The 25,643-nt window shown below is 45.4% G+C and overlaps 2 protein-coding genes across 4 annotated transcripts in view; both read left to right on the forward strand.

Moving 5' to 3' along the window:
* The window catches only part of ube2e2 (ubiquitin-conjugating enzyme E2E 2), a 51,928-nt gene extending 26,775 nt beyond the window's left edge, over positions 1 to 25,153 (forward strand). Inside the window, exons 4-6 of the mRNA XM_015949792.3 lie at positions 8,638 to 8,770; positions 22,830 to 22,977; positions 24,372 to 25,153. Coding sequence (XP_015805278.1) covers positions 8,638 to 8,770; positions 22,830 to 22,977; positions 24,372 to 24,469 — 379 coding nt within the window. The 3' untranslated portion in view covers positions 24,470 to 25,153. The remainder of the gene's footprint in view (positions 1 to 8,637; positions 8,771 to 22,829; positions 22,978 to 24,371) is intronic.
* The window catches only part of septin7b (septin 7b), a 537,254-nt gene that overhangs the window by 384,247 nt on the left and 127,364 nt on the right, over positions 1 to 25,643 (forward strand). The window lies entirely within an intron of this gene.

Genomic DNA, 25,643 nt, shown 5'->3' on the forward strand with positions numbered 1-25,643 from the left:
GTTTGTGTCATCTGACACCTGTACACACTGCACAAACAACATTCCTGACAATTACATTCATGCACTGTGGTCCTGCCCACCTGTCCAGGAATTTTGGGGTAGAGTATGTGAGGATCTGTCAAAATGTCTGAAATGTCATATCCCAACTTCCCCCTCTCTTTGTTTACTGGGGAAGCTGGACGATGTCCCGATTGCAACATCTTTGGTTCACGTGGTTCTGACTGCCATATGCATCGCTAAGAAAACTATCCTCTTGAATTGGAAAAATAGAGAAAGTCTCTGCATTAACCAGTATAGAAATCTTTTGTTAGATCATATTGCACTTGATATAGCCTCTGCTTCCACTTCAGATGAATCTCTCTGGGCTCCTTTGATCGGTTCCATCACATAGCGAGGGTGGGGGGCCGTTGATGTTGTCCTGCAGGATGGTGTGGGTGGGGGGGTGTGGGGTCTGAGTTTGGAGTATCCGGATGTTCCCTGGAGGTGGGTTCACTGGGGGTGTCTGGGACTGGGGGGCCGTTGCCCCCCTCTGGAGGTGCTTGGGTTGCCTCGGGGGGTGGACTGCTGGCGGTTGTGAGTGGGGCCTCTTGGGGATCTTGGCGGCGGCCATGGGTCACTGCCTGGCGGCTGCAATGCCCCTGGGCGGGTCTGGGTGGGGGCCTGGGGGCTCGGGGTTTGGGGGTGGCCGGCCCCGTGTGGGGATCTGGGCGGGGCCTTGGGGGTCGGGTCCTGACATGTATGCTGCCGGGAAGAAGGCAGGGACACCCAGCAGTGCCTGGCCCGGGTTCGGGGGCCTCAGGTAGGCCTTGGCTCCTCTGCCGTTCCATCACAGGGGAGGGGGAGGTCCAGGAGGGGAAGGACCCAACCTTACCTGGATGTCCCATGTCTTATATATTCTGGAAGTTGTGCAAATGCAGGGGTGGGCATAGATATTCTGCTGGGGTGGGGCTGGGTTGGTGCCCTCGGACTCCGTGAGGCTCTGTAATGCTGCTGCTTTGGGCCCTGGCAGGATGGGCTGGGGTCTCCATGCCCTGGGTGGCAGTTTGACAACAGAGGTGCCTATTGGGGCCAGTAGGGGAGCTGGCTCCCTGGAGGGCTAAGCCCAACCAGCCATTCCTCCCCATCCCCGCTTATTTCTCTCCTCCTGCTCCCTCACATTATCACACAAACATACACATAGGACCTTGGGGGGTGGGCAAGTCAGGGAGTGCGGGTATGGACCCCATTTCCGCATTCCTGTGGAAACCTGCCCCCCAATTTTATTTGCACCTTATACACTTCCACTGACGACATTCCACACAAACACACACTTAGGGCCTTGGGAGTGAGCACATTCAACGGCATTTGGCAGGGGGATATTTCAGCCTCCTCCCGAGTACCGGTGCCCACTTCCAATTTTAAACCGCACTTAGACACTGATGGCTGAGGGTGTAAGTGGGGTGGTGCGGTGGCATCAGCTGGCATATGCTGGATGATGCCCGCACTGCCCACTCACCACAGCCATGGAATACACCTCATGATCACACAACACTATATTGGAGCAGGCGGAGGGAGACTAGGGGTCTTAGCCACCTCTGTTGTTGCTAGGCTTCCTGGGGCTGGAGGCTAGGAGGGCGATCTGGCCGTCTGGTTGGGGTCTGGGGTGGTGGGTTGCTGTGCTCAGCGTTGGGCGGGGGAGCCTGCTCATCAGCACCCCAGCAGAAAGGGTCAAACTCTGGTTACCGGTGATGGTTGTACCCCATGTGCAGCAGTACCGGGACCAGAGTGAATAGGGTGTGTATGGGGAGCATGAGTGGGTGTCCGGCGTGCATTTTTGTAAGTCTTGGGTTGTATGTGCATGTGTGAGCATGAGGGAGGGAGCGTGTGACTGTGTTTGTGTATGACTGTATATGTCAGGTGGGGCCTTTGGGTCCTCCCCTCTCCTGGAACTTCTCTTGATGATATAGATCTCTGTCCCCCCTCCCCCTGCCACACCTGGTGTGGGGGCTTGTGCCTTGGTCTGCCTGAGTGTTCGGGGCAACCGGGTCTGGGGGTTTAAGATTTTGGCATCTGCCTGTTAGATCCCGGTGGCTGCCTGGTGGGGTCTGGGTCCCTGGGCTCTGCTGGGTCCCCGGTGGGGGTGGTCGCCCCTGGGTCCCGGGTCGCTGGGTCCCGGGCTCGGCCGGCTAGGGGGTGGGAGGCTGCGGGCGGGCCTGTGGGCTTGCCGCTGATATCTCCGGGGACTCTGCCGGCTGCTGGTTGTGGCCCCCCGGGGCGATCCTCTGTGCCTCTCGAGGGGGGCGGGGGCCTTCCTGGTTGCAGTCTCCTTGGGGTTCCTGCGTTCTGGGGCAGCGCCTGGATCTCTGGGACTTGGAGCTCCCCCCCCCGTCTCCTGCGCATCTTTGGGGGGTAGATCTGTGGTCCCTCACACTCTGTTGGGCGCTCCTATAGAGAAACCTTAAATAAACAAGCGCGTGTACACACACAGGTGCTCACATGGTGCTCTCAAAAGTATGGGCTTGGGCACGTTAAACACAGGTCTTAAGACTATGGTGGCACTTAATGCACTGTGATTTATTATCGTGATTCTTCAGTTAAGCAATGTTGATTATATATATATATATACTTTTTTTTCTTTACATCAAGTTGACGCAGTGATAGGTAGGTCTTGTTGTATTGTTGTTGTGTCCCTTTTTTTGTGTCCCTTTGTTTTTTTTTTTTGTCTTTTTTCTGCAGGTCTGGAAGCAGACTCTTGTTCATTATTGTTTGTTTTTGTGGAACCCCCCCCCTCTCTCTCTCCCCACCTTTTCTTTTCCTCTCTCTTTCACCTCTGTCTCCGTGTCTGGTCAGAATTACAAAGCATTCAACAACAATATCAATAAAGTTTTAAGTATCAGGCGTGACATTAAAAGCAAATGCTTTGATGCTCCACCTGAGAATAAATCTGTAAGGCTTGTCACCAGCATTCAGACATCAATTCTGCTTGCTTCACAGCCAGACAGGACACGGTAAAAAAAAAAAAAAAAAAAAAAAAAAGATATTGAAGTTAGTTTATTTACCAGATTAATAATTCTGTTAAATCAAATAAAGTAGGTTGAGATTTAACACAAAGAAAATGTTTTATGCTTTAAAAATATTAGTTTCTTGATTGTTCAGTCAGCAGCCTTTTTATTTTATCATAAATGCATTTTATTCTACTGTTTATTTTATTTGTATCCAGAGAGAAACTGACACACACACACACACACACACGCACGCACACACACACACACCTTAAAAGTTGTGTAACTCTTCTTTTCCATCATGGTGGTGAAGTGGGACCAGCCTGGTAGATGGTTGTTGTCATGTATATGTCTGTAAACTCCACTGTAACGTAGCGGGATGAGATAAATCATTAGCGTTTGTAATTGGAGCAAAAATGCGTGACATACAAATGTGTTCTACAGGTAATAACATCACCGTCTCTACTTGTGTTGCTGCAGCTATAAATACAAGTTACTGTTGATGTTAGCAGCTAACAAGAGGTAAACTCGAGGCGACTCTGTTCTTCCTCTTTAAGATGCACGTGCATCGCCGGTGTGCTCCTGTGAAAGGGGTTTCACTTTACAGAGTTTGCACTACGTGGCTTTCATTTGAATTAGTATAATGCTCCCAAACTTTTCAGATATGTTGAGAGGGTGCTCGCTGCAGAACTACAAAGGCGGAGCTGCACCATAAGGTGGAGCTGCACCAGAGTCAACCCCGCCCATTCACGCAAACTCAGCCTAGCCCACTGACTTCCGTTTTTGTTTTCAACTTTATCGCAAACTGACCTGACCCACATGAATTACGGCTGTTACTAGTTTACAGTCGTTAATGCTATGTTCTGTGCTCCAATTAAACAAGATAAATATAACTTGCTACATGACAAAGTCTGAATATTAGGGCTGTAGCGAAGCCTCGACGAAGTCGACGGCTCGATTCTAAAAATTTGTCGACGTCAGATCCGGAAGTCGACGCACCGCGCCCACTTGTTGCATCCCCAGGAGTTTGTAAATAGAAGAGGAATCTGCCTGTTTTTCCTCTAGTTCGCCCTCTTCTCCGCCTTCACTAACATCTCCGCCAAATACCGAAGACCCAGAACAACGTCCGTCCACTACTAGATTATTTTCCTGTTTTGCCCGCCTTCGTCTCCCGGCAACGGACAACAACTTCCGGGGTCAGATGCGCTGCTTCGTGTCTATCGCAGATGTAGAAAATCACCGGGAGCGCTTCTCCCTTCATTAAGGAGCTTCTTTCAGACATTAGGAGAGCTGTTTTGGTGGTAGCAGTCTCTCCTCTGTGCTGGTCTGTTTGCTGCTGGGTGTTTTTGGTTTATTTAAACTTGGTAACTTGAACTTAACGTTGGTAAAGCTACTGTTAGCATCTTCGCTAACAGCTTCTTGCGTTTGGATAAGCTGTTATGTTTTGGTTTAGAGTTCATCTTTTTTGTGGTGTAGATCTCCCTTTTATTACATTTAGAGTGTTGTGGGTTTTCGGTTTAGTGTAAAATATCACCTGAGTTTGGTTTAACCCGTAAGACCACTCGCCTCACGCACATAAGTGACCAAAACAAAGCAGCATGGAGACACTCCATCTTCTACCACCTCTCAGGCAGCAGCCTGCACTCCCAAGTTCTACATGTCACCAGAACATAACCAACCGCAACACAATAAACGCAGTGTTATACAAAATGGAAGGCCTGTAGTGTTTATTCTCTTACAGTAAGAATTTATCAATTTTTTTGAGGAATTTATTTGAGATTTTCTGGTTTTTGTTAATTGTGCAATAGAAAAATAATCATTAGATTAATTTTCTAAATAGTCATTAGAATAGTCGACTATTCGATAAAATAATCGTCAGAATAATCGTTTTAAAAATAATCGTTTACCCCCAGCCCTACTGAATATATCCCGAAATAAAAAGGTTTCTTGTAGCGAATATCTGCCCACAGCCGCTCTAACAAAAGTCCTGTACAACAGCATGTACCCCCTCTCTGTGGGTTCTGGTAGTCCAGTGGCAAGATCGTCTGACTTACGTTTTGCTTTCCCCTCAGCTGATGCTGGTTCGATTCTCGGTGGGGTCGGCAACAATCTATTCAGCCAGCTGAAACATTTAATTTGTTCATATTTTAGTTGTAATGTTCATTTTCAGCAAAATATTTATGTCTCTACAAGTTCTTTGAATTTGGTCGTTCCTAAACAGCATTTTAGTTGAAACTCTGCTCACAGATGGACTCACACTGCCTAAATAAACGAATGAATAAATAAAAAAAACACATTAGTCATTATATGTTAAACGGCATACCAATAAATTGTTGTAAACATAGTACTGGCAAGTGTAGCTAGAAATGAGGAAAAGAGATTATAGAATATTTCCACTACTGGGAGGCGAACCTGCGCAAAACTGCATGTCAACCTGACACCATCACCACTACACCACCATATCTGATAAAAATTAGGTGGCGTTACATTTTATTATGTTATTTGGTGTGTCTTTGTAGATGGGATGTATGATTTTTCTGGCGGTGTCTCAGTAGAAGTCATTTCAGAAATAATTTGTCAGAAAATTCACAGAATATCCAGATTTGAGAACCAAGACCAGACCCGCTTTGGGGGAGGAGACCAAATTGAAGCTGAGATGGGAAGAAAATGCATGAATGAGGCCAAAAATGGCTTTGGCGTGTTTCTTATGAGGAAATGACAATATAACATGATTAAAAGTTCCAAAAGTTAGATTTTTAATTATATGGAACCTTTACAAAAACTGTTCAATTCACTTCTCAACTCCCTCCTCAATCTTGCATTTTTTAGCTATAACACCCTCTTTGGTTCCAGAATGCTATAAAGTCTGACAACTGGAAGGAATTGGACTGACTCCGATAGAATGGGCGGGGCTGATTCTGGAATGGGCGGGGCTGACTCTGGTGCAGCTCCACCTTCTGGTGCAGCTCCGCCTTTGTGGTTCTGCAGCGAGCACCACTTGGATATGTTGCGACTCGACACTTTCTCTGATGATGAAGGCTGAGCTGGATGGCCACCACTGCGCATGCGCCTTGGAGCTAAAGCGGTGGCTGAGCAGAGAGGCAGGAAGCAAAAGCTGAACAAGCCGCAGCAGGCAAGATTAAAAACTTCTTTATAAAATAAGGTCTATTTTATTTGTCGCGTTGTCGTGACGAGTCGATTAATCATGGCAGCCCTAGACATCTTGCTGCGGCTGCCTCTCGCTCTCTTTTGGTTTGGGAGGGGAGGGCCTGGTGACGTAGCGTGCCGAGTCTGTGGTTTTGATTGGTTAGGAGTAAGTAGTGAGTCTGGTATGCTGCTACCTGATAGGTTATAATGAAAAAGGAAACTTTTTTATCGACCAGTTTATCTATCGCACCACATCTCTATCGATAGATATATTCAACTATTGAATTATCGTCCAGCCCTAGCTGAACGTAATATTTATGTCTATTTTAATCTGCAGGGCTGCTAGCTTATCCCGTTTGCTCTTCTTCTTTGACGTTAGCCTTGATTTTGCTCTGAACTCATTTCTTCTGAGTGAATCTTATATGAATCCCAAACTTCTCACCAGTTTAAAGCAAGAGCTGACCCCAGACCAGCAGCACCAAAGCAACGTGGGAACGTTTGAGTCAGCCGAGACGCACGTTTCCGAGCAACAGCCAGCAGTGGCATGAACATGTAGTTATTGACTTAGCTTTTATCCACAGGCCTTGTGTGGGTGTCAACTCCCCCGCGGTGCTGCTGCCGCTGAGTGAAGCCCTCCTGATCTTTTTACAGTCACGGCAGCACAATCCTCCGCCGCAGACTGAGAATCTGCTGCAAGCGGCTAATTTAGGTAATGGAACGCCAGCCGTCTCTTAGCGAGGTGTCAGGGAAGCATTTGACTCGTGAACATAGATGGCAGCCAGACGGGTCAGGGTTAAAAAAAGAAGATTCACACTATTTATTGATCACTGTGGTTCAAACTGTACAATTACGAGCCAACATTGACTGATGGAAGTCTGCATGGGTGGACATGAAAGCTAACCCTCAGCTTGATTCAGTCACAGCTCAGCTTTCGTCTCCCCGCTGACATCCGCGCAAACCCTCACAGCTGATGGTCATCAGGCGTGTCGATCTGATCCTGGAATGACGTGACTTCTAAAGCGGTGGGAAACACTGAACTAGTTAACCAGTCGCACAGAAAATCCCCTTTGTCTGGTCTGTGGGAACAGTCATCAGCTCAGATGGCTCATCCGAACAGTCAAGTTTAAAAATAGGGCCGAGCTGGCGGCTGTGAGGAAGAGACGACTTCCCATGTTGGGTCAGGTTAAAAACTGTCAAAACGGACTAAACCTGCCAGATGTGTTAAACAGGTTCTCAGTAACTCTGAGTTATAAACAATAAAACTGGAAAGTTTTGTCTTCAGGAGGATTAGTGGTTACGTCAGTACCAGATCTATAATTCAGGTCAGATCTTCTGCTGCAGTCATGATAAAAATCCTAAATGCTGGTTGGAGTGTGGAGACGGGACCGTGAGCAGCAGCTCTCGGTGCGGTTCGTCTTCTCTTCATAATGTTGTGACAGACTCAAAGTGCTGGCTATCAGATGTCCACGTGTGTCTCAGCGTGTCTGTACATCTTTTCATTCAGAGGTTTCTCCCCTCCACATAAACACTTATGTCAGTTCTCTAACTCCATCTGGGATGTTTGTGTTTCCTGTAGCTCAGAGTTTAAATGTAATAAAACTCTGAAGGTCCTGACAGGAGATTGTTTTTACTGGCATCAGGATTTCTTCCCAACAAAAGGAATAATCCCAGCTGGTTAATTAAAAAGGCTTTAGGAAAGGGCAGTGTGAAATGGTGGCTAAGTAGATTAGCTGAAATCAGTGATGTAAACGCTGAAGGAAGAATAAAAAGTCTGCTTTGTCTTTGCAGAGACGTGCTCTGCTCTGATCCTAAAGCTGCTCCCGCTCTGTTTGAGTCTGATCTTACGTCACTTTGTGGATAAAAATGTTTTCAGTTTGATTCAAAGGAAGCGGCGAGTGAAAGCAGCTCTGTGTGTGCAGCTCCTCCAACACCGTCGCTCTGCACATCTGCCTGCAGCTACAACCCACCACCCCCACCCCCGCTTCAATTACATGAAATCAGAGGTATTGTTCTTTGTCTCAGGCTTTGTGATGTAGAGATTGGAGATTTCCTGGCCTGGTGCCAGATGAAGGGTTTACCACAAACAGTGTGTGTGTGTGTTGTGAGGTTTCCTATATGGAAATGCAATAATTACTCGGCCTATACAACAGATGTGGCCTTCAGCTTTCACTTGGCATGAATAAAGAAATCTCACTTGTTTGACTTATTTACACAGAGGCTATTTACTTATTTACCTTTTGACTCATCTCTCCATGCAGGTGTTATCGTCTCTGTTGGCTTTTCCTCTTCACATCATCTAATCTGTTAATCAAAAAGTCTAAATGATTTTGACCTGTCCTCATACCCAGATCCTTCTGTCTGTAGCTTCTGCTGCTCTCTACCAAACCTTCATCATGAACGCGTCACTGACAATACCTGGTTTTGGTTTTTCCATCCGAGTCTTATCACCTGGAGGATTGTACACTCAGCTGATTAACACGTTATTTGCCTCTCCATTTCCCTCCTGCAGCGCCGGCCCCAAGGGGGACAACATCTACGAGTGGAGGTCGACCATCCTGGGTCCTCCGGGTTCCGTCTACGAGGGAGGAGTCTTCTTCCTGGACATCGCTTTCACACCTGACTACCCATTCAAACCCCCCAAGGTCAGCAGCTCTGACAGAAAGTGCGCGCGTGCGCTCGTGTGCAAAGTCAACTCCAGAAAAAGAAAACATTTTAAATCAAAAAAGTATTCACATTTATTAATCAGAATTAAGCTTTCATCTGAATTTTCCTGGTAAATCAAAACTGAAGCATTGTAGGTACAGCTCTTAAAGGGACAGTTACCCAAATTCCCAAATTTGTTGCTGAAAATAGACCCACTAAAACTAGGCAAAGATTACGAGGTTTTTAAGACCAAAATAAGGATCTCAAAAAGAACAAACTTAAAACTGTGCGGTTAAACCAAACTCAAGGCGATATTTTAAACTAAACAAAAGACCCACAGCACTCTAAAGCTCTTTTTAGAGGGCACACCAATTTGGCAAATCAGTGTAATACTGCTGCCACAGTGTGTCTAATGAACATGGTGTGGTGGCATGGCGATGCAGGAATTTTGTGGCATTCAAAACCATGCTTGGTAGTAATATTACCGCAACGCCGGACTTGTGAATGCATTTTACGTCTTGGCACAACAGAGGGAGGTGTCATGATCATGTGGGGAGTTACTGCCAAGCTTCAGAAGAGAAATATATAAAAAATTAAAGCTGCAAGCAGCGTCGTTCGGCCCTCGCAGCGAAGCTGCTCGCCCTCCTTCCGCACCCCCTCCGCTCCATCCCCGACGCTCTCCAAACCCAGCTCCGCGCTTCTCCGTCCTGGCCGCCAGCCGGGGGCACCAGGGCACGTCTGGCGGAACAGAAAGTCAACCACCCCGACACCAGAAACCGTGAACGGCCTCCTCGTCCACACCTCACCCTGACTCAGCATCCCCTCTGAGCCCACCATTACACGTCTCACCACTAGGAGATACTCTATCTTTACCACACTGGTGATGTGATGTTCAGTCTCGGGCAAATCGGAGGCTGTTTGTGGAAGTTACAGTCAAACGTAAGGTCACAGCGTCACGCCAGAAATCGCCATGGCATCAAATCTCCTCCCTTTCTGAAAAGCTATCAGATCTGAATAGTCATTACAACATCATGAAGACAGTGCATGACCTTAGTGTCATGTTGACTAAATTAGAGGGGACAAATATGGGCATTTCATCATAAAACAGTAAACTTCCTGTAGTCAGGGGGCGGGGTTTAGGTGATGTCAGCTGTCCACATTGTCACTGTCTTCAGATGTGGTCAGTGATCACACAGACAAAATTTGAAATTGATCTGATCATGCACATGAGAGTTATTAAGTCAAGTAACGTAATGGTGACTGGTCAAAGTTTGAGGCTTAGCCACGCCCACACCTTTATACTTATTTAAAATCCGACGGTTGAATTTTTTCCTCTATGTCTTAAGAGTATATAGCAGGAGTTTGAAGGTGATCAGTGGAAAGGACGACGAGACATCATTCTCCTAATAACGTGTGCGAAAACCACTAAATCGAGTACTTGGACCAAAATGGCCGACCTCCTGTGCGACATTGCGCTTGGCTCCAAGAGACTTTTTTGTAGGTCCTGAGACACCACATTAGTGTGCCAAATTTCGTGATCCTCAGTCAAACCATGGCTTGGGGCTGACAGTTTTAATGGTCCTAGGGGGCGCCATTTCATAAAATAGGCCACGCCCACAAACTTTAGCTGTCCAATTCTATTAGGGGTCAGAGTAGGATCACTCATCAGAAATTGTGTGGCGATGTCACAATGACTGAAAAAATTTGAGACAAACGTATTTCCATGGCGTGATGGCGAATTTCGCCATGCTCCCAAAGCCCCGCCTTTATTCGAAACCTGCCAGTACTATAGACCAAGTGACCTCAACTTGTCTGCTGCTATTTGCCAGTGATTGCTGGTGATTGGTTAAAAGGAGTCCGATAGGGAGCTGTGAAAAAAAGAGTGGCGTGGCGACAGGTCAAAGTTTGAGGCTTAGCCACGCCCACACCTTTATACTTATTTAAAATCCGACGGTTGAATTTTTCCCCGTTTGTCTTAAAAGTATATAGCAGAAGTTTGAAGGTGATTGGTGAAAAGGGCGATGGTGCAACACTCTCCAAACAATGTGTGGGAATACCACTAAATCGAGTACTTGGACCAAAATGGCCGACTTCCTGTGCGACTTTGCACTTGGCTCCAAGAGACTTTTTTGTAGGTCCTGAGACACCACATTAGTGTACCAAATTTCGTAATCCTCAGCCAAAGCATGGCTTGGGGCTGACAGTTTTAATTGTCCTAGGGGGCGCTATTTCAGAAAATAGGCCACGCCCACAAACTTTAGCTGTCCAATTCTATTAGGGGTCAGAGTAGGATCACTCATCAAAAATTGTGTGGCGATGTCACAATGACTGAAAAAATTTGAGACAAACGTATTTCCATGGCGTGATGGCGAATTTCGCCATGCTCCCAAAGCCCCGCCTTTATTCGAAACCTGCCAGTACTATAGACCAAGTGACCTCAACTTGTCTGCTGCTATTTGCCAGTGATTGCTGGTGATTGGTTAAAAGGAGTCCGATAGGGAGCTGTGAAAAAAAGAGTGGCGTGGCGACAGGTCAAAGTTTGAGGCTTAGCCACGCCCACACCTTTATACTTATATAAAATCCGACGGTTGAATTTTTTCATCTATGTCTTAAGAGTGTATCGCAGATGTTTGAAGGTGATTGGTGAAAAGGGTGATGGTGCAACACTCTCAAAACAACGTGTGCGAATACCACTAAATCGAGTACTTTGACCAAAATGGCCGACTTCCTGTGCGACTTTGCACTTGGCTCCAAGAGACTTTTTTGTAGGTCCTGAGACACCACATTAGTGTACCAAATTTCGTAATCCTCAGCCAAAGCATGGCTTGGGGCTGACCGTTTTAATGGTCCTAGGGGGCGCTATTTCAGAAAATAGGCCACGCCCACCGGATGTTCACATCAGATTCTATTTGGGGCCGGACTAGGATCACTCCCAAGAAGTGTTGTGGCGATATCTTTAGAAATGACGAAATGGGAGGCAAACGTAAGGCCTAAGCGGTACACCTGATTTCGCCGCACCGCCACAGCCCCGCCTTCTGCAGAAAACTCCCATAAAGTGACGCCAAGCAACCCCAACTTGTCTTCAGTTACCTGCTACAAATCTGGGATGATTATTTGAAAGGGCGAATTTTGGAAAATTTCCCAGTAAAACTTGACATTTCAAGTCCTGAGGGGGCGGGGCTTATGTGACATCATCAATCAACCATTCATTTGTCTTCGGAGGGCGATGTCAATTGTCCATAGAACATTTCTTTAACTGTAATTCTTTCATTTATGAAATTATATCAATTTGAATTTTTTTGGCGAGTGCTCGAACTTTGAGGCCTGGCCCCGCCCCTTCAGTATTTACGAAAAGTCAATTTTATTGTCTCATTTGAATCGTCCATCGCTTCTGTTCGATCTCGCACTATTTTTGAGACAATGGTGCGAAAAATGACCAAACTGTTCAACCAAATATAGACCCTAGAAATGGCCAAAACGGGGTCAAAATGGCCATTTTAGTCCAAAATGGCAGACTTCCTGTTTGATATTGACCATGGGTGCAAGAGGCTTTTCTGTGCGTATTGTTGAGTTCTATAAGTGTACCAAATTTCATCACTCTACTATGAAAAAAGGTCAAAGCAGAGGGGTATTTTTAATTTTCCAGGGGGCGCTGTCGAAACACTTTTTTACCAACTTTCACATTGCCAGCGAAATACGTAAATTTCACGCACTTTCTATATTGGGCCAGAATTTGGTGAGTTTTTGGATATGCTAAGACCCCCTAAAGGCCATCCAAAGACGCGGAAGAAAAAGAAAAAAAAAAAAAAAATTAAAGCTGCAAGCAGCGTCGTTCGGCCCTCGCAGCTCCGCGCCGCTCCGGCCTGGCCGGCAGCCCGGGGCACCAGGGCACGTCTGGCAGAACAGAAACGTCAACCACCCCGACACCAGAAACCGCAAATGGCCTCCTAGTCCGCACCTCACCCTGACTCAGCATCCCCTCTGAGCTCACCATTAAATTGAATTGTAAGGTCACGGCGTCATGCCAGAATTCGCCATGGCATCAAAGCCCCTCCCTTTCTGAAAAGCTAGCAGATCTGAATGGTCATTACAACATCATGAAGACAGTGCATGACCTTAGTGTCATGTTGACTAAATTAGAGGGGACAAATATGGGCATTTCACCATAAAACAATAGACTTCCTGTAGTCAGGGGGCGGGGCTTAGGTTATGTCAGCTGTCCACATTGTCATTGTCTTGAGATGTAGTCAATGATCACACAGACACAGTTTGATATAGTTCTGATCATGCACATGGGAGTTGTTAAGTCAACTAATGTAATGGCGAAAGGTCAAAGTTTGAGGCTTAGCCACGCCCACACCTTTATACTTATTTAAAATCCGACGGTTGAATTTTTCCCCATTTGTCTTAAGAGTACATAGCAAAAGTTTGACGGTGATCGGTGAAAAGGGCGACGGGGCATCAATGTCCAAACAACGTGTGTGAAAACCACTAAATCGAGTACTTGGACGAAAATGGCCGACCTCCTGTGTGACATTGCACTTGGCTCCAAGAGACTTTTTTGTAGGTCCTGAGACACTACATTAGTGTGCCAAATTTCGTGATCCTCAGTCAAAGCATGGCTTGGGGCTGACGTTTTTAATGGTCCAAGGGGGCGCTATTTCAGAATATAGGCCATGCCCACAAACTTCAGCTATCCAGTTCTATTAGGGGTCAGAGTAGGATCACTCATCAGAAATTGTGTGGCGATGTCACCATGATTGAAGAAATGAGAGACAAACGTATTTCCATGGCGTGATGGCGAATTTCGCCATGCTCCCAAAGCCCCGCCTTAATTCGAAACCTGCCAGTACTATAGACCAAGTGACCTCAACTTGTCTGCTGCTTTTTGCCAGTGATTGCTGGTGATTGGGTAAAAGGAGTCCAATAGGGAGCTGTGAAAAAAAAAGTGGCGTGGCGACAGGTCAAAGTTTGAGGCTTAGCCACGCCCACATCGTTATACTTATTTAAAATCCGATGGTTGAATTTTTTCTTCTATGTCTTAAGAGTGTATAGCAGATGTTTGAAGGTGATTGGTGAAAAGGGTGATGGAGCATCCTTTTCCAAACAACGTGTGCGAAAACCACTAAATCAAGTACTTGGACCAAAATGGCCGACTTCCTGTGCGACTTTGCACTTGGCTCCAAGAGACTTTTTTGTAGGTCCTGAGACACCATATTAGTGTACCAAATTTCGTACTCCTCAGTCAAAGCATGGCTTGGGGCTGACAGTTTTAATGGTCCTAGGGGGCGCTATTTCAGAAAATAGGCCACGCCCACCGGATGTTCACATCAGATTCTTTTGGGGGCCGGACTAGGATCACTCTGAAGAAGTGTCGTGGCGATATCTCTAGAAATGACGAAATGGAAGGCAAACGTAAGGCCACGTCGGTACGCCTGACTTCGCCGCGCCGCCACAGCCCCGCCTTCTGCAGAAAACTCCCATAAAGTGACGCCAAGCAACCCCAACTTGTCTTCAGTTACCTGCTACAAATTTGGGATGATTATTTGAAAGGGCGAATTTTGGAAAATTTCCCAGTAAAACTTGACCTTTTAAGTCCTGAGGGGGCGGGGCTTATGTGACATCATCAATCGACCATTCATTTGTCTTCGGGGGGCGATGACAATTGTCCATAGAAAGTTACTTTAACTGTAATTCTTTCATTTATGAAATTATAGCAATTTGAATTTTTTTGGCGAGTGCTCGAACTTTGAGGCCTGGTCCCGCCCCTTCAGTATTTACGAAAAGTCAATTTTTTTGTCTCATTTGAATCGTCCATCGCTTCTGTTCGATCGCACACTATTTTTGAGACGATCGTGCGAAAAATGACCAAACTGTTCAACCAAATATAGACCCTAGAAATGGCCAAAACGGGGTCAAAATGGCCACTTTAGCCCAAAATGGCCGACTTCCTGTTTGATATTGACCATGGGTGCAAGAGGCTTTTCTGTGCGTATTGTTGAGTTCTACAAGTGTACCAAATTTCATCACTCTACTATGAAAAAAGGTCAAAGCGGAGGGGTATTTTTAATTTTCTAGGGGGCGCTGTTGAAACATTTTTTCACCAACTTTCACGTTGCCAGTGAAATACGTAAATTTCACGCACTTTCTATATTGGGCCAGAATTTGGTGAGTTTTTGGATATGCTAAGACCCCCTAACGGCCACCCAAAGACGCGGAAGAAAAAAAAAGAAAAAAGAATTAAAGCTGCAAGCAGCGTCGTTCGGCCCTCGCAGCGAAGCTGCTCGCCCTCCTTCTGCACCCCCTCCGCTCCATCCCCGACGCTCTCCAAACCCGGCTCCGTGCTTTTCCATCCTGGCCGGCAGCCGAGGGCACCAGGGCATGCCTGGCGGAACAGAAACTCAGCCACCCCGACACCGGAAACAGTAAAAGGCCTCCTCGTCCACACCTCACCCTGACTCAGCATCCCTTCTGAGCCCACCATTACATGTCTCACCACTAGGAGATACTCTTATCTTTACCACACTGGTGATGTGATGTTCAGTCTCGGGCAAATCGGAGGCTGTTTGTGGAAGTTACAGTCAAACGTAAGGTCACAGCGTCACGCCAGAAATCGCCATGGCATCAAAGCCCCTCACTTTCTAAAAAGCTATCAGATCTGAATGGTCATTACAACATCATGAAGACAGTGCATGACCTTAGTGTCATCTTGACTAAATTAGAGGGGACAAATATGGGCAGTTCACCATAAAACAATAGACTTCCTGTAGTCAGGGGGCGGGGCTTAGGTGATGTCAGCTCTCCACATTGTCACTGTCTTCAGATGTGGTCAGTGATCACATAGACAAAGTATGAAATTGATCTGATCATGCACATGGGAGTTGTTAAGTCAAATAAGGTAATGGCGACTGGTCAAAGTTTGAGGCTTAGCCACGCCCACACCTTTATACTTATTTAAAATCCGACGGTTGAATTTTTTCCTCTATGTCCTAAGAGTATATAGCAGAAGTTTGAAGGAGATCGGTGGAAAGGGCGAGGAGATATCATTCTCCTAATAACGTGTGCGAAAAACACTAAATTGAGTACTTGGACCAAAATGGCCGACCTCCTGTGCGACATTGTTCTTTGGCTCCAAGAGACTTTTTGGTAGGTCCTGAGACACTATACTAGCGTGCCAAATTTCGTGATCCTCAGTCAAAGCATGGCTTGGGGCTGATAGTTTTAATGGTCCTAGGGGGCGCTATTTCAGAAAATAGGCCACGCCCACAAACTTCAGCTGTCCAATTCTATTAGGGGTCAGAGTAAGATCACTCATCAGAAATTGTGTGGTGATGTCACAATGATTGAAGAAATGAGAGACAAACGTGTTTCCATGGCGTGATGGTGAATTTCGCCATGCTCCCAAAGCCCCGCCTTTATTCGAAACCTGCCAGTACTATAAACCAAGTGACCTCAACTTGTCTGCTGCTATTTGCCAGTGATTGCTGGTGATTGGTTAAAAGGAGTCCAATAGGGAGCTGTGAAAAAAAGAGTGGCGTGGCGACAGGTCAAAGTTTGAGGCTTAGCCACGCCCACACCTTTATACTTATTTAAAATCCGTAGGTTGAATTTTTTCCCCTTTGTCTTAAGAGTCTATAGCAGAAGTTTGAAGGTGATTGGTGAAAAGGGCGATGGTGCAACACTCTCCAAACAACGTGTGCGAAAACCACTAAATCGAGTACTTGGACCAAAATGGCCGACCTCCTGTGCGACATTGCGCTTGGCTCCCAGAGACTTTTTTGTAGGTCCTGATACACTACATTAGTGTGCCAAATTTTATGAACCTCAGTCAAAGCATGGCTTGGGGCTGACTGTTTTAATGGTCCTAGGGGGCGCTGTTTCAGAAAATAGGCCACGCCCACAAACTTCAGCTGTCCAATTCTATTAGGGGTCAGAGTAGGATCACTCATCAGAACTTGTGTGGCGATGTCACAATGACTGAAGAAATGAGAGACAAACGTATTTCCATGTCGTGATGGCGAATTTTGCCATGCTCCCAAAGCCCCGCCTTTATTCGAAACCTGCCAGTACTATAGACCAAGTGACCTCAACTTGTCTGCTGCTATTTGCCACTGTTTGGTGGTGATTGGTTAAAAGGAGCCCAATAGGGAGCTGTGAAAAAAAGAGTGGCATGGCAACAGGTCAAAGTTTGAGGCTTAGCCACGCCCACACCTTTATACTTATTTAAAATCCGACGGTTGAATTTTTTCATCTATGTCTTAAGAGTATATAGCAGAAGTGTGAAGGCGATTGGTGAAAAGGGCGACGGAGCATCACTCTCCAAACAACGTGTGCGAAAACCACTAAATCGCGCACTTGGACCAAAATGGCCGACTTCCTGTGCGACATTGCACTTGGCTCCAAGAGACTTTTTTGTAGGTCCTGAGACACCACATTAGTGTACCAAATTTCGTAATCCTCAGTCAAAGCATGGCTTGGGGCTGTCAGTTTTAATGGTCCTAGAGGGCGCTATTTCAGAAAATAGACCACGCCCACCAGAATTTCACATCAGATCTTTTGGGGGGCCAGACTAGGATCACTCACAAGAAGTTTCGTGGCGATATCTCTAGAAATGACGAAATGGGAGGCAAACGTAAGGCCTAAGCGGTTCGCCTGACTTCGCCGCGCCGCCACAGCCCCGCCTTCTGGAGAAAACTCCCATAAAGTGACGCCAAGCAACCCCAACTTGTCTTCAGTTACCCGCTACAAATTTGGGGTGATTATTGGAAAGGGCGAATTTTGGAAAATTTCCCAGTAAAACTTGACCTTTTAAGTCCTGAGGGGGCGGGGCTTATGTGACATCATCAATCGACCATTCATTTGTCTTCGGAGGGCGACGACGATTGTCCATAGAACATTTTTTTTAACTGTAATTCTTTCATTTATGAATCTATAGCAATTTGAATTTTTTTGGCGAGTGCTCGAACTTTGAGGCCTGGCCCCGCCCCTTCAGTATTTACGAAAAGTCAATTTTATTGTCTCATTTGAATCGTCCATCGCTTCTGTTCGACCTTGCACTATTTTTGAGACGATGGTGCGAAAAATGACCAAACTGTTCAACCAAATATAGACCCTAGAAATGGCCAAAATGGGGTCAAAATGGCCACTTTACTCCAAAATGGCCGACTTCCTGTTTGATATTGACCATGGTTGCAAGAGACTTTTCTGTGCGGACTGTTGAGTACTACAAGTATACCAAATTTCATAACTGTACGATAAACTAAGCTTTATGGAGAGGGGTATTTTTCACTTTCTAGGGGGCGCTGTTCAGTCACTTTTTGACGAACTTTCACATCGCCAGTGAAATACGTAAATTTCACGCACTTTCTATATTGGGCCAGAATTTGGTGACTTTTTGGATATGCTAAGACCCCCTAAAGGCCATTCAAAGACGCGGAAGAAAAAAGAATAATAAGAAGAAACGGAGCAGATACAATAGGCCTTCGCAGCTTCACTGCTCGGGCCTAAAAATAAGAAACGGAGCAGATACAATAGGCCTTCGCAGCGCTTCGCTGCTCGGGCCTAAAAAAAGAATAAACGGAGCAGATACAATAGGCCTTCGCAGCTTCACTGCTCGGGCCTAATGAAAGTAAACATGGCCGTAAGTTTGCTTTGTTATCAGAATCAGCTGAGATGGCAAACTGGAGCAATGCAGAGCTCTCGGAGCTTTTTCTCCGTTAGAGCTGGAGGTCAGATCACCAGAGACTGCACAGGGATGGTGCAGGACAGATGCCTTTAGGAGTGGTTTGTTAAAAAAAACTTAATGACCACTAAGATAAATGGAAGTCTGCAGCAGCACAGAGACCGCCCCAAACCCCCTTTATGTCGCCATCATCTAATCCTTAGTAAAAAGGAAACCGTTGCGCAACATTACCATCACGGTCTGTGCACTTAATGACCTAAGGCTTTCTGATGCCGCTACAGCGTTGCAGCAAATTATCGGCATTGTTTCTCTAAAATGGGTTTAAATGTAACAAAAGGGGAAATCTCCTCCACACAAAAGATTGACACTAAACTAAAACGTAACCGCTTATCCAAACACAAGAAGCTAAAAAAAGTGCCAACAGTAGCTTTACCAACGTTAAGCCCAAGTTACCAAGTTTAAATATACCAAACAGACCAGCGCAGAGGAGGGACTGCTAACACAAAAACAGCTCTCCTCCAATGTCTGAAAGAAGCTTCTTTATGAAGGGAGACGTGCTAATCCTGGTGATTTCCCTCATCTGCGGTAGAGACGAAACAGCGGCTTTGAACCCAGAAGTTATCCGTTGCCAAGCGACTGAGAAGGTCCAGGTCTTTGGTATGTGGTGGAGATGTTGGTGGAGGTGGAGAAGATGGCAAACTGGAGGAAAAGCAGGCAGAATGCTCCCTACAGTATTTATGGACCCCTGGGGATTTGTAGCACGTGGGCTACCTGATTTGACGTTGATGATTCTTTAGAACTGAGTTGTCGTCGTCGTCAAAGCGTCTCTACATCCTTGTTACTAGCATAATTAGGGCTGCATGATATTAGGAAAACCTGCAATATGCGATAACTGTGATTGTTATTGTGATGACGATATGACTTTCAATTAAAAAAAAACTTAACTCAGAAACAAAAAAAATCAAAAACAAAGACATAAAAACAATTTTTTATGAAAAATATCATAAAAAATGGGAAAAGCAAAATTTGTGATCAAGAGATGTGTGGAAAGGGAAAAAGAAAATGAACAAGAAAAGGCAACTAGTGGACCCTGGCAAAAGCAGAATCAGCAGAACGACACTAACTCCGGTTTTTGCTAGCCATCCAATTAAGCGCCGTCTGCCTCGGGGGCGGGCATCTAACCTATGAGAACCCACCCGATTGGCCAAATGTGTGAAGAGCTCTATGCTTCCATCTGATTGACAAAATGCATCATGAGTGGCAAACATTTGAGTTGACCATTCATTGCAATGTTTGTTTGTTTTTTGTTCTTTGTGATATATGTATTGCACATGCTTCTTCTTTATGCTATCGTATAAAGAAGAAATATGTTTGCACCGTTGCCGTACGTCATTTTTAACTACAGCTAAAGAAAACTAAAGCGTTGTGCGGTACAGTTGTCATTTCCACCTTTTTTCTGATTGGTTATTTTTGAGCTGGCTAGTCCCACCCCTCATGGTGCTGTCTGCCTCTTGAGTATCCAGACTCGGCCTCGGTGTAGAATCGACAGACCAGGCTAGTTCAGAGCTTACTTTATTGCCCAAGAATTATTTTATAGACTTTTTAAATTTGTGTTTATTTTTGTCTATGGATTTAAAAGTAAACAAACTGAAACTAGATTAAACTGAATTTTACAGCAAAGTTGTTTTCTGAAAAATGTTTGAAGTTAAACATTTTCTGGAAATTGTTGGTCACAAAAGGCAAACTGATGCCACTTTAACCTTTAAATGTCTGCTTAATCTGTCTGAGGTGGTTAATTGATTCTCTGGTTAGTAGAAACTATTAATTAGGCAGCTCCAGATTATTGACTTGTTAAGTTTCCACCGGTTTTGCTGCTTTTTGATAAATGAGACGCTTTTATTCAAAGATGATTGTCAGGGTTTTGCCAGTACAAGACTATAATCTGGAGTTATATTCCCAGATTTTTGTAGTGAAACTAAAAGCGGTTTTTATTCGATAAAACCCACACAACATGTCTTCCTGAATGTGGCGAAGGCAAAGTGAGACACAGAATTGTAAGAATTATAAATAATAAAAACTAATTCAGAGCATTTCTAACACCAGAAAAGGAAATGATCACTGAGTTTAGTCAGACTGGAGCAGAAAATCCCGCCTGGTTCTGGTGAGTTCTGGTTCTGGTAGGAGAACCGGGTCGATGCAGAACAGCTGATGAACTCTTCTGTGTGAAACATTAATGAAGTTAAACCTGATGAGTTCTCTGCTGCAGAGTGGATGTCGTCACCAAACCCTCGCTGTCCGGGAAAGTAGCTGAAATTGTCGGAGGGGACCCCCCCCCCCCCCCCCCCCCCCCCCCCCACCCACCCACCCCCACCAGCTCCATGTTTGACAGGAGACTCAAACAAATCCACAGGCTCCAGCCTGGCTCTCTGTGGCCAGAGGGCCCGAGTGTTTCCGCCCCTCCTCAATACCTCTCACCCCATTCAGCACACTGTGATCTGCAGCCAACGCGCGCGCGCACACACACGCACATGCACACGCACACGCACACCCTCAGTGTGGAGCTGAACCACCGAAGCGTATGCTGAATGAGCTCACACAAGATCCAGAGTCAGACCTGGTTTTAAAATCTAACAGCTGTGAGGGAGGAACAACACGTTTATCAGGGGATTTTTTGGTGTGTGTGTGTGTGTGTGTGTGTGTGTGTGTGTGTGTGTGTGTGTGTGTGTGTGTGTGTGTGTGTGTGTGTGTGTGTGTGTGTGTGTGTGTGTGTGTGTGTGTGTGTGTGTGTGTGTGTGTGTGTGTGTGTGTGTGTGTGTGTGTGTGTGTTTCTGGACCTGGTGGGGGTGGTTATTTACCTGTCTTGTGTGGTTTTTCTTTTTTGGGAGCTCTGCGGACCATTAGAGGTTTCCTGTGGTGGATAGAGGTCATGAGGGGCAGATGTTGGTGATTGGAGGGACAGGCTGAGCTCTGAGTGGAGCTGACCGACATAAACAACTCAGTCGTAGGTGATAGTTGGAGTTTCAGAGGGAAGTGTGTGATGCCACACCCTCTGAGCCCCTGCTGGAGTTTACTGCCACAACAAAGCAAACTTAATTGGCACGTTGGTGCTGAAGCCCAGTTTTTCTAGTCAACAGAGCAGCTATTGTTGCGTTGATTTTACACAACGCTGCCCCCTGCTGGTCAGTGGGAACAAAAGCTTTATGTAAGGTTTGATCAAAAAAATCTGTTATCATTGAAATTAAATCATCCAGTTGTGTTGTCCATTAGAAAATGCTGGGTGTTTATTTTTTTAAGGGTAGGGGATACGCACGTGCGTGTGTGTGGGCGTGTGTGTGTGTGTGTGTGTGTGGGTGTGTGTTTGTGTGTGCATGCAGTGACAAACCCAGTGTTTCGGCCCCCAGTGGAGCCTTTACAGCAGCACTGATGCAACAACATAAATGTGATAAAGGAGAAAACTTTAATCAGTTCCTCTCCTTTTCCTCCTCCTGAGTCCAGTTACAGCAAAATCCTTGTTTGACATGTCTTCACTCAGAAAATCCTTCAGTTACAAACACTCCACATTTTCATTTAACTACTTCTGGTAACCGACACTTATTATTAAATAGTGTAATATATAGATATTATTTATTCATAAAGACGAGCTGAACTCTGCTGCTTCGTTATAACCAGTTTAATCCCATTTCTCTCTTATAGAAACATCAACATCCAACCAGTCAGAGTTTAAATATTTTAAGACCACATTTAAAGGTAAATGTTATGTATTTTTTTAATAATTGTATGAGTTGCTTCTCAAATTAAACAGAACAAATAACATGGAATTATTTTTCAAAATGTGCTACTTATATGTTTTAGTTCAACTTTATTGTTACATCTTCAAAATGGGGGTTTGTTTCTGCATTTATAATAAATAAAATCTCCAGTTAAAAGATCTTCTGATTAAATGTGTGAACAGACCCAAATGAGTCACTGATGCCTAACCACCAAATGTTAGCTGGGAAAACATGCTTTTACCCTCCTGAATTAGATGGGAACCTGACTGCTCAGCGTACTGAGCATCAGCGTGAAGAAATTACTCAAAGTGCCAGAAACCCGACTCGGCATTTCTACAATCCCTTATTAGCACACTTCTGTCTCAGCAGTGGTGCTCTGGAGTCTCCCTCCCAAACCAGGAAACTGTGAAAACCAAACATTTGCTCTCCATGGTTGCTGTTCCCAGCCTGATTTTGTGCTTTTATCTTGTGTAAACTGACCTGTTATGATCTCATTCTCCTATTTCGGATCATCTGATCAGAATTCTGTTTTTACTCTGGATTTCACAAACGGGAACAATGTTTTCAGACTCCAGCCGTCGTTCACGGCCCTGCTTGTGTCTGCAGGTGACGTTCCGTACGAGGATCTATCACTGCAACATCAACAGTCAGGGGGTGATCTGTCTGGACATCCTGAAGGACAACTGGAGCCCCGCCCTCACCATCTCCAAGGTGCTGCTGTCCATCTGCTCCCTGCTCACAGACTGTAACCCAGGTGAGACCAATAGTCCATATATATACTGTAACTTGTACAGTGACCAGCTTTTAGATTTGTGCTGCTGAGATATCTGTCTGAAGAAATATTCAGTAAAGACTGAAAGCAACAAGAGCAGCTTCCCTCCACTTCTTTGCTACCATGGTGATAATTTGGACCTCTTCTCCTCTGATTAGAGGTTGATCCACCTGTGGGGGCTCTAGATCAAAGCTGAAGTTTGTGGTTCAAACCAACATCGATGTTAGAATCAGCTGCAAACATAAAACCAGCAATCTTCCAGCCTGCAAATGGCATTCATGAGGAATTTGGCTAAATATTTGCGGGGTTAACTACCTCATAGGTGTCGAGCTCTCGTGTCATGTTGATGGAATTTAGAACACGTTAAATGGAAGTTAACCCAAACAGTCAGAGAGTGGGGCGAGCCTCAGAAAACGTCTCAGTTTAGCTTCCGTGAGACGACTTTGAGAGGAGTTGGTGACCGAGCTGCAGATGAACAGACATAAATAACTTAACTAACCTTTACCACCATCTGGATTTGGCATCCCCGTAAATCCTGAAGCATAAGATGTCCATCACATTCCAAAAGTATCAGACAGACGAGGACCGGTGGTTTCAGGGTTTATTACTCCCTTTATTTTGTCTTGAAGCAGAGCTCTATCTCACGCCTCCAGATGGTTGAGTGCGGCTCTCCGCCTGCTGATGGGCGTGAAGCGATGTGCGCCTGTTACACCAGGCTTGAAGTCCCTACGCTGGCTTCCAGTTGTTTACAGAATCGAGTCTAAAATCATGTTTGTTTTTAAATCCATTAAAGGCCTTGCCCCTCTTATTTGATAGAGCTTCTATTACCCACACTCCAGCCATAGCTTTGCGGTCTAGCTCCCAGTTACTTCCGGAGGTCCCAAGATCCAAACAGAAAACTCACAGTAACAGATCTTTTTTCATAGAAGACCTGGAACTCTAGAACAGCTTGCCATATTCGGTTAGATCTAGAGGCCGACCGATGTGTTTTTTAAAGCTGATTTTTAAAGAATTTTGTTGCCGAAAGCCGATATCTACAGCCGATCGTTAGACCGGTATATGTCCATTTTAGCAGCACACTGACTGTGAAAGACTGGCAAAATCCTTTAGTCCAACAAATAATGTAATTGAATATCCCTGATGGTCTGTTCACCACGGTCGCTCCCAGGAATTCAGTCTTCACACGGTTAACGTAAAGTCAGTCGTACATCTCCCCAAACGGCTCCCGACCTAGAGATTGAGTTTGTCTCGTCTGATCTAGAGCTGGAACATGGATGAGGTGGATGCTTAAGTCTCTACTTAGGTTTTTTTTTTAAGACTTTTACTTTTCAATTATGGGTGTTTACTGATTTTACCCCCTCCCCCTCTGTTTTCAGCCGATCCACTGGTGGGAAGCATCGCCACACAGTACCTGACCAACAGAACAGAACATGACAGAATAGCTAAACAATGGACGAAGAGATATGCCACATAGACTCCCTGCTGCAGCAGACGCCCCCCCACCCCCACCACTGAACCTCTCTCTACCTCCACCCTTAGTATGTCAAAGCACATTCACTAAGTGCAACGGTAAACCTTTCCTTCTGCCCCCCCCCCCCCCCCCCAATCTACCATTTCTGTGCAAAAGCAAAAAAAATTTAAAAACAGAAAAAAATTGTCCTTTGTTCCTTGTTGACTTGAAAGCTTCTTTTTTATACAAAGAGTAGATCTGGATTTTTATGTTCCAATATCTGAATGTTGGAATTATCGCATTGGAGAAAACAGAATATTATTATTATCACACACGTCGTTGTCCTCCAGCTCTACGGGATGTTCTTCTTAGTGGCACCTGGAACAAACATGCAGACTCCGCTCCACTTCCTTTCTCCTTGTTTTCGTGTCCGTCATTGGTTTATCTGCATGGAAAAGGAAGTTTGCATCCATGAATTCTTCTTGCTTTTTAGCCTCTTCTGATTTTGTTTGTACTGTATGTTTGTTGTTGTTGTTTTTTTAAGGCTTTTGAGGCAGACCACAAAAGTATAGGTCTGCCCGTGAAAGAGGCAGGACTTGTATATTTACTGGCTACCCGCCACCTCTGCCGCTGCAGGGTGGTTTGTTGTGCACTTGTATATCTGAAGCACCCAATAAAACACACCGTGGTCAGCTTGTGAGAAGAAAACCTGTGGTTTTTGTTAACATGCTTCAATACTTTAATGTAGGCCTCACCTCCTCACTGCTTATCACACACACACACACACACACACACACACACACACACACACACACACACACACACACACACACACACACACACACACACACACACACACACACACACACCTGTTAGTATCAGAAACTCATGAATAAATTCATGGTTGGGTCGACTTTTGAGTTTTGGCAGGGATCCAGATCAGTGACGCCATGTTTGCAGGATCTGAAAGGTAAACAAAGGAGTTTTATCTGCCAGGCAGGACCTTTAATAAAACTGTGGTTTTAGGAGTGCTTTTAAATTGGCGCATGTGTCACATTACATGTAAACATCTGGGCTCTGGCTTTGGGAAACCTAAACGCCTCATCCAGGTGTTGGATAAAAAACACACCTGTCAATGCTGTGAAACTAAGCAGGAGTCTCGTTCTTTATACCAACATAAACACGCTTTAAAGTGTTG

Source organism: Nothobranchius furzeri, chromosome 5 (assembly GCF_043380555.1).
Source record: "Nothobranchius furzeri strain GRZ-AD chromosome 5, NfurGRZ-RIMD1, whole genome shotgun sequence".
NCBI classification, from domain to species: Eukaryota; Metazoa; Chordata; class Actinopteri; order Cyprinodontiformes; family Nothobranchiidae; genus Nothobranchius; species Nothobranchius furzeri.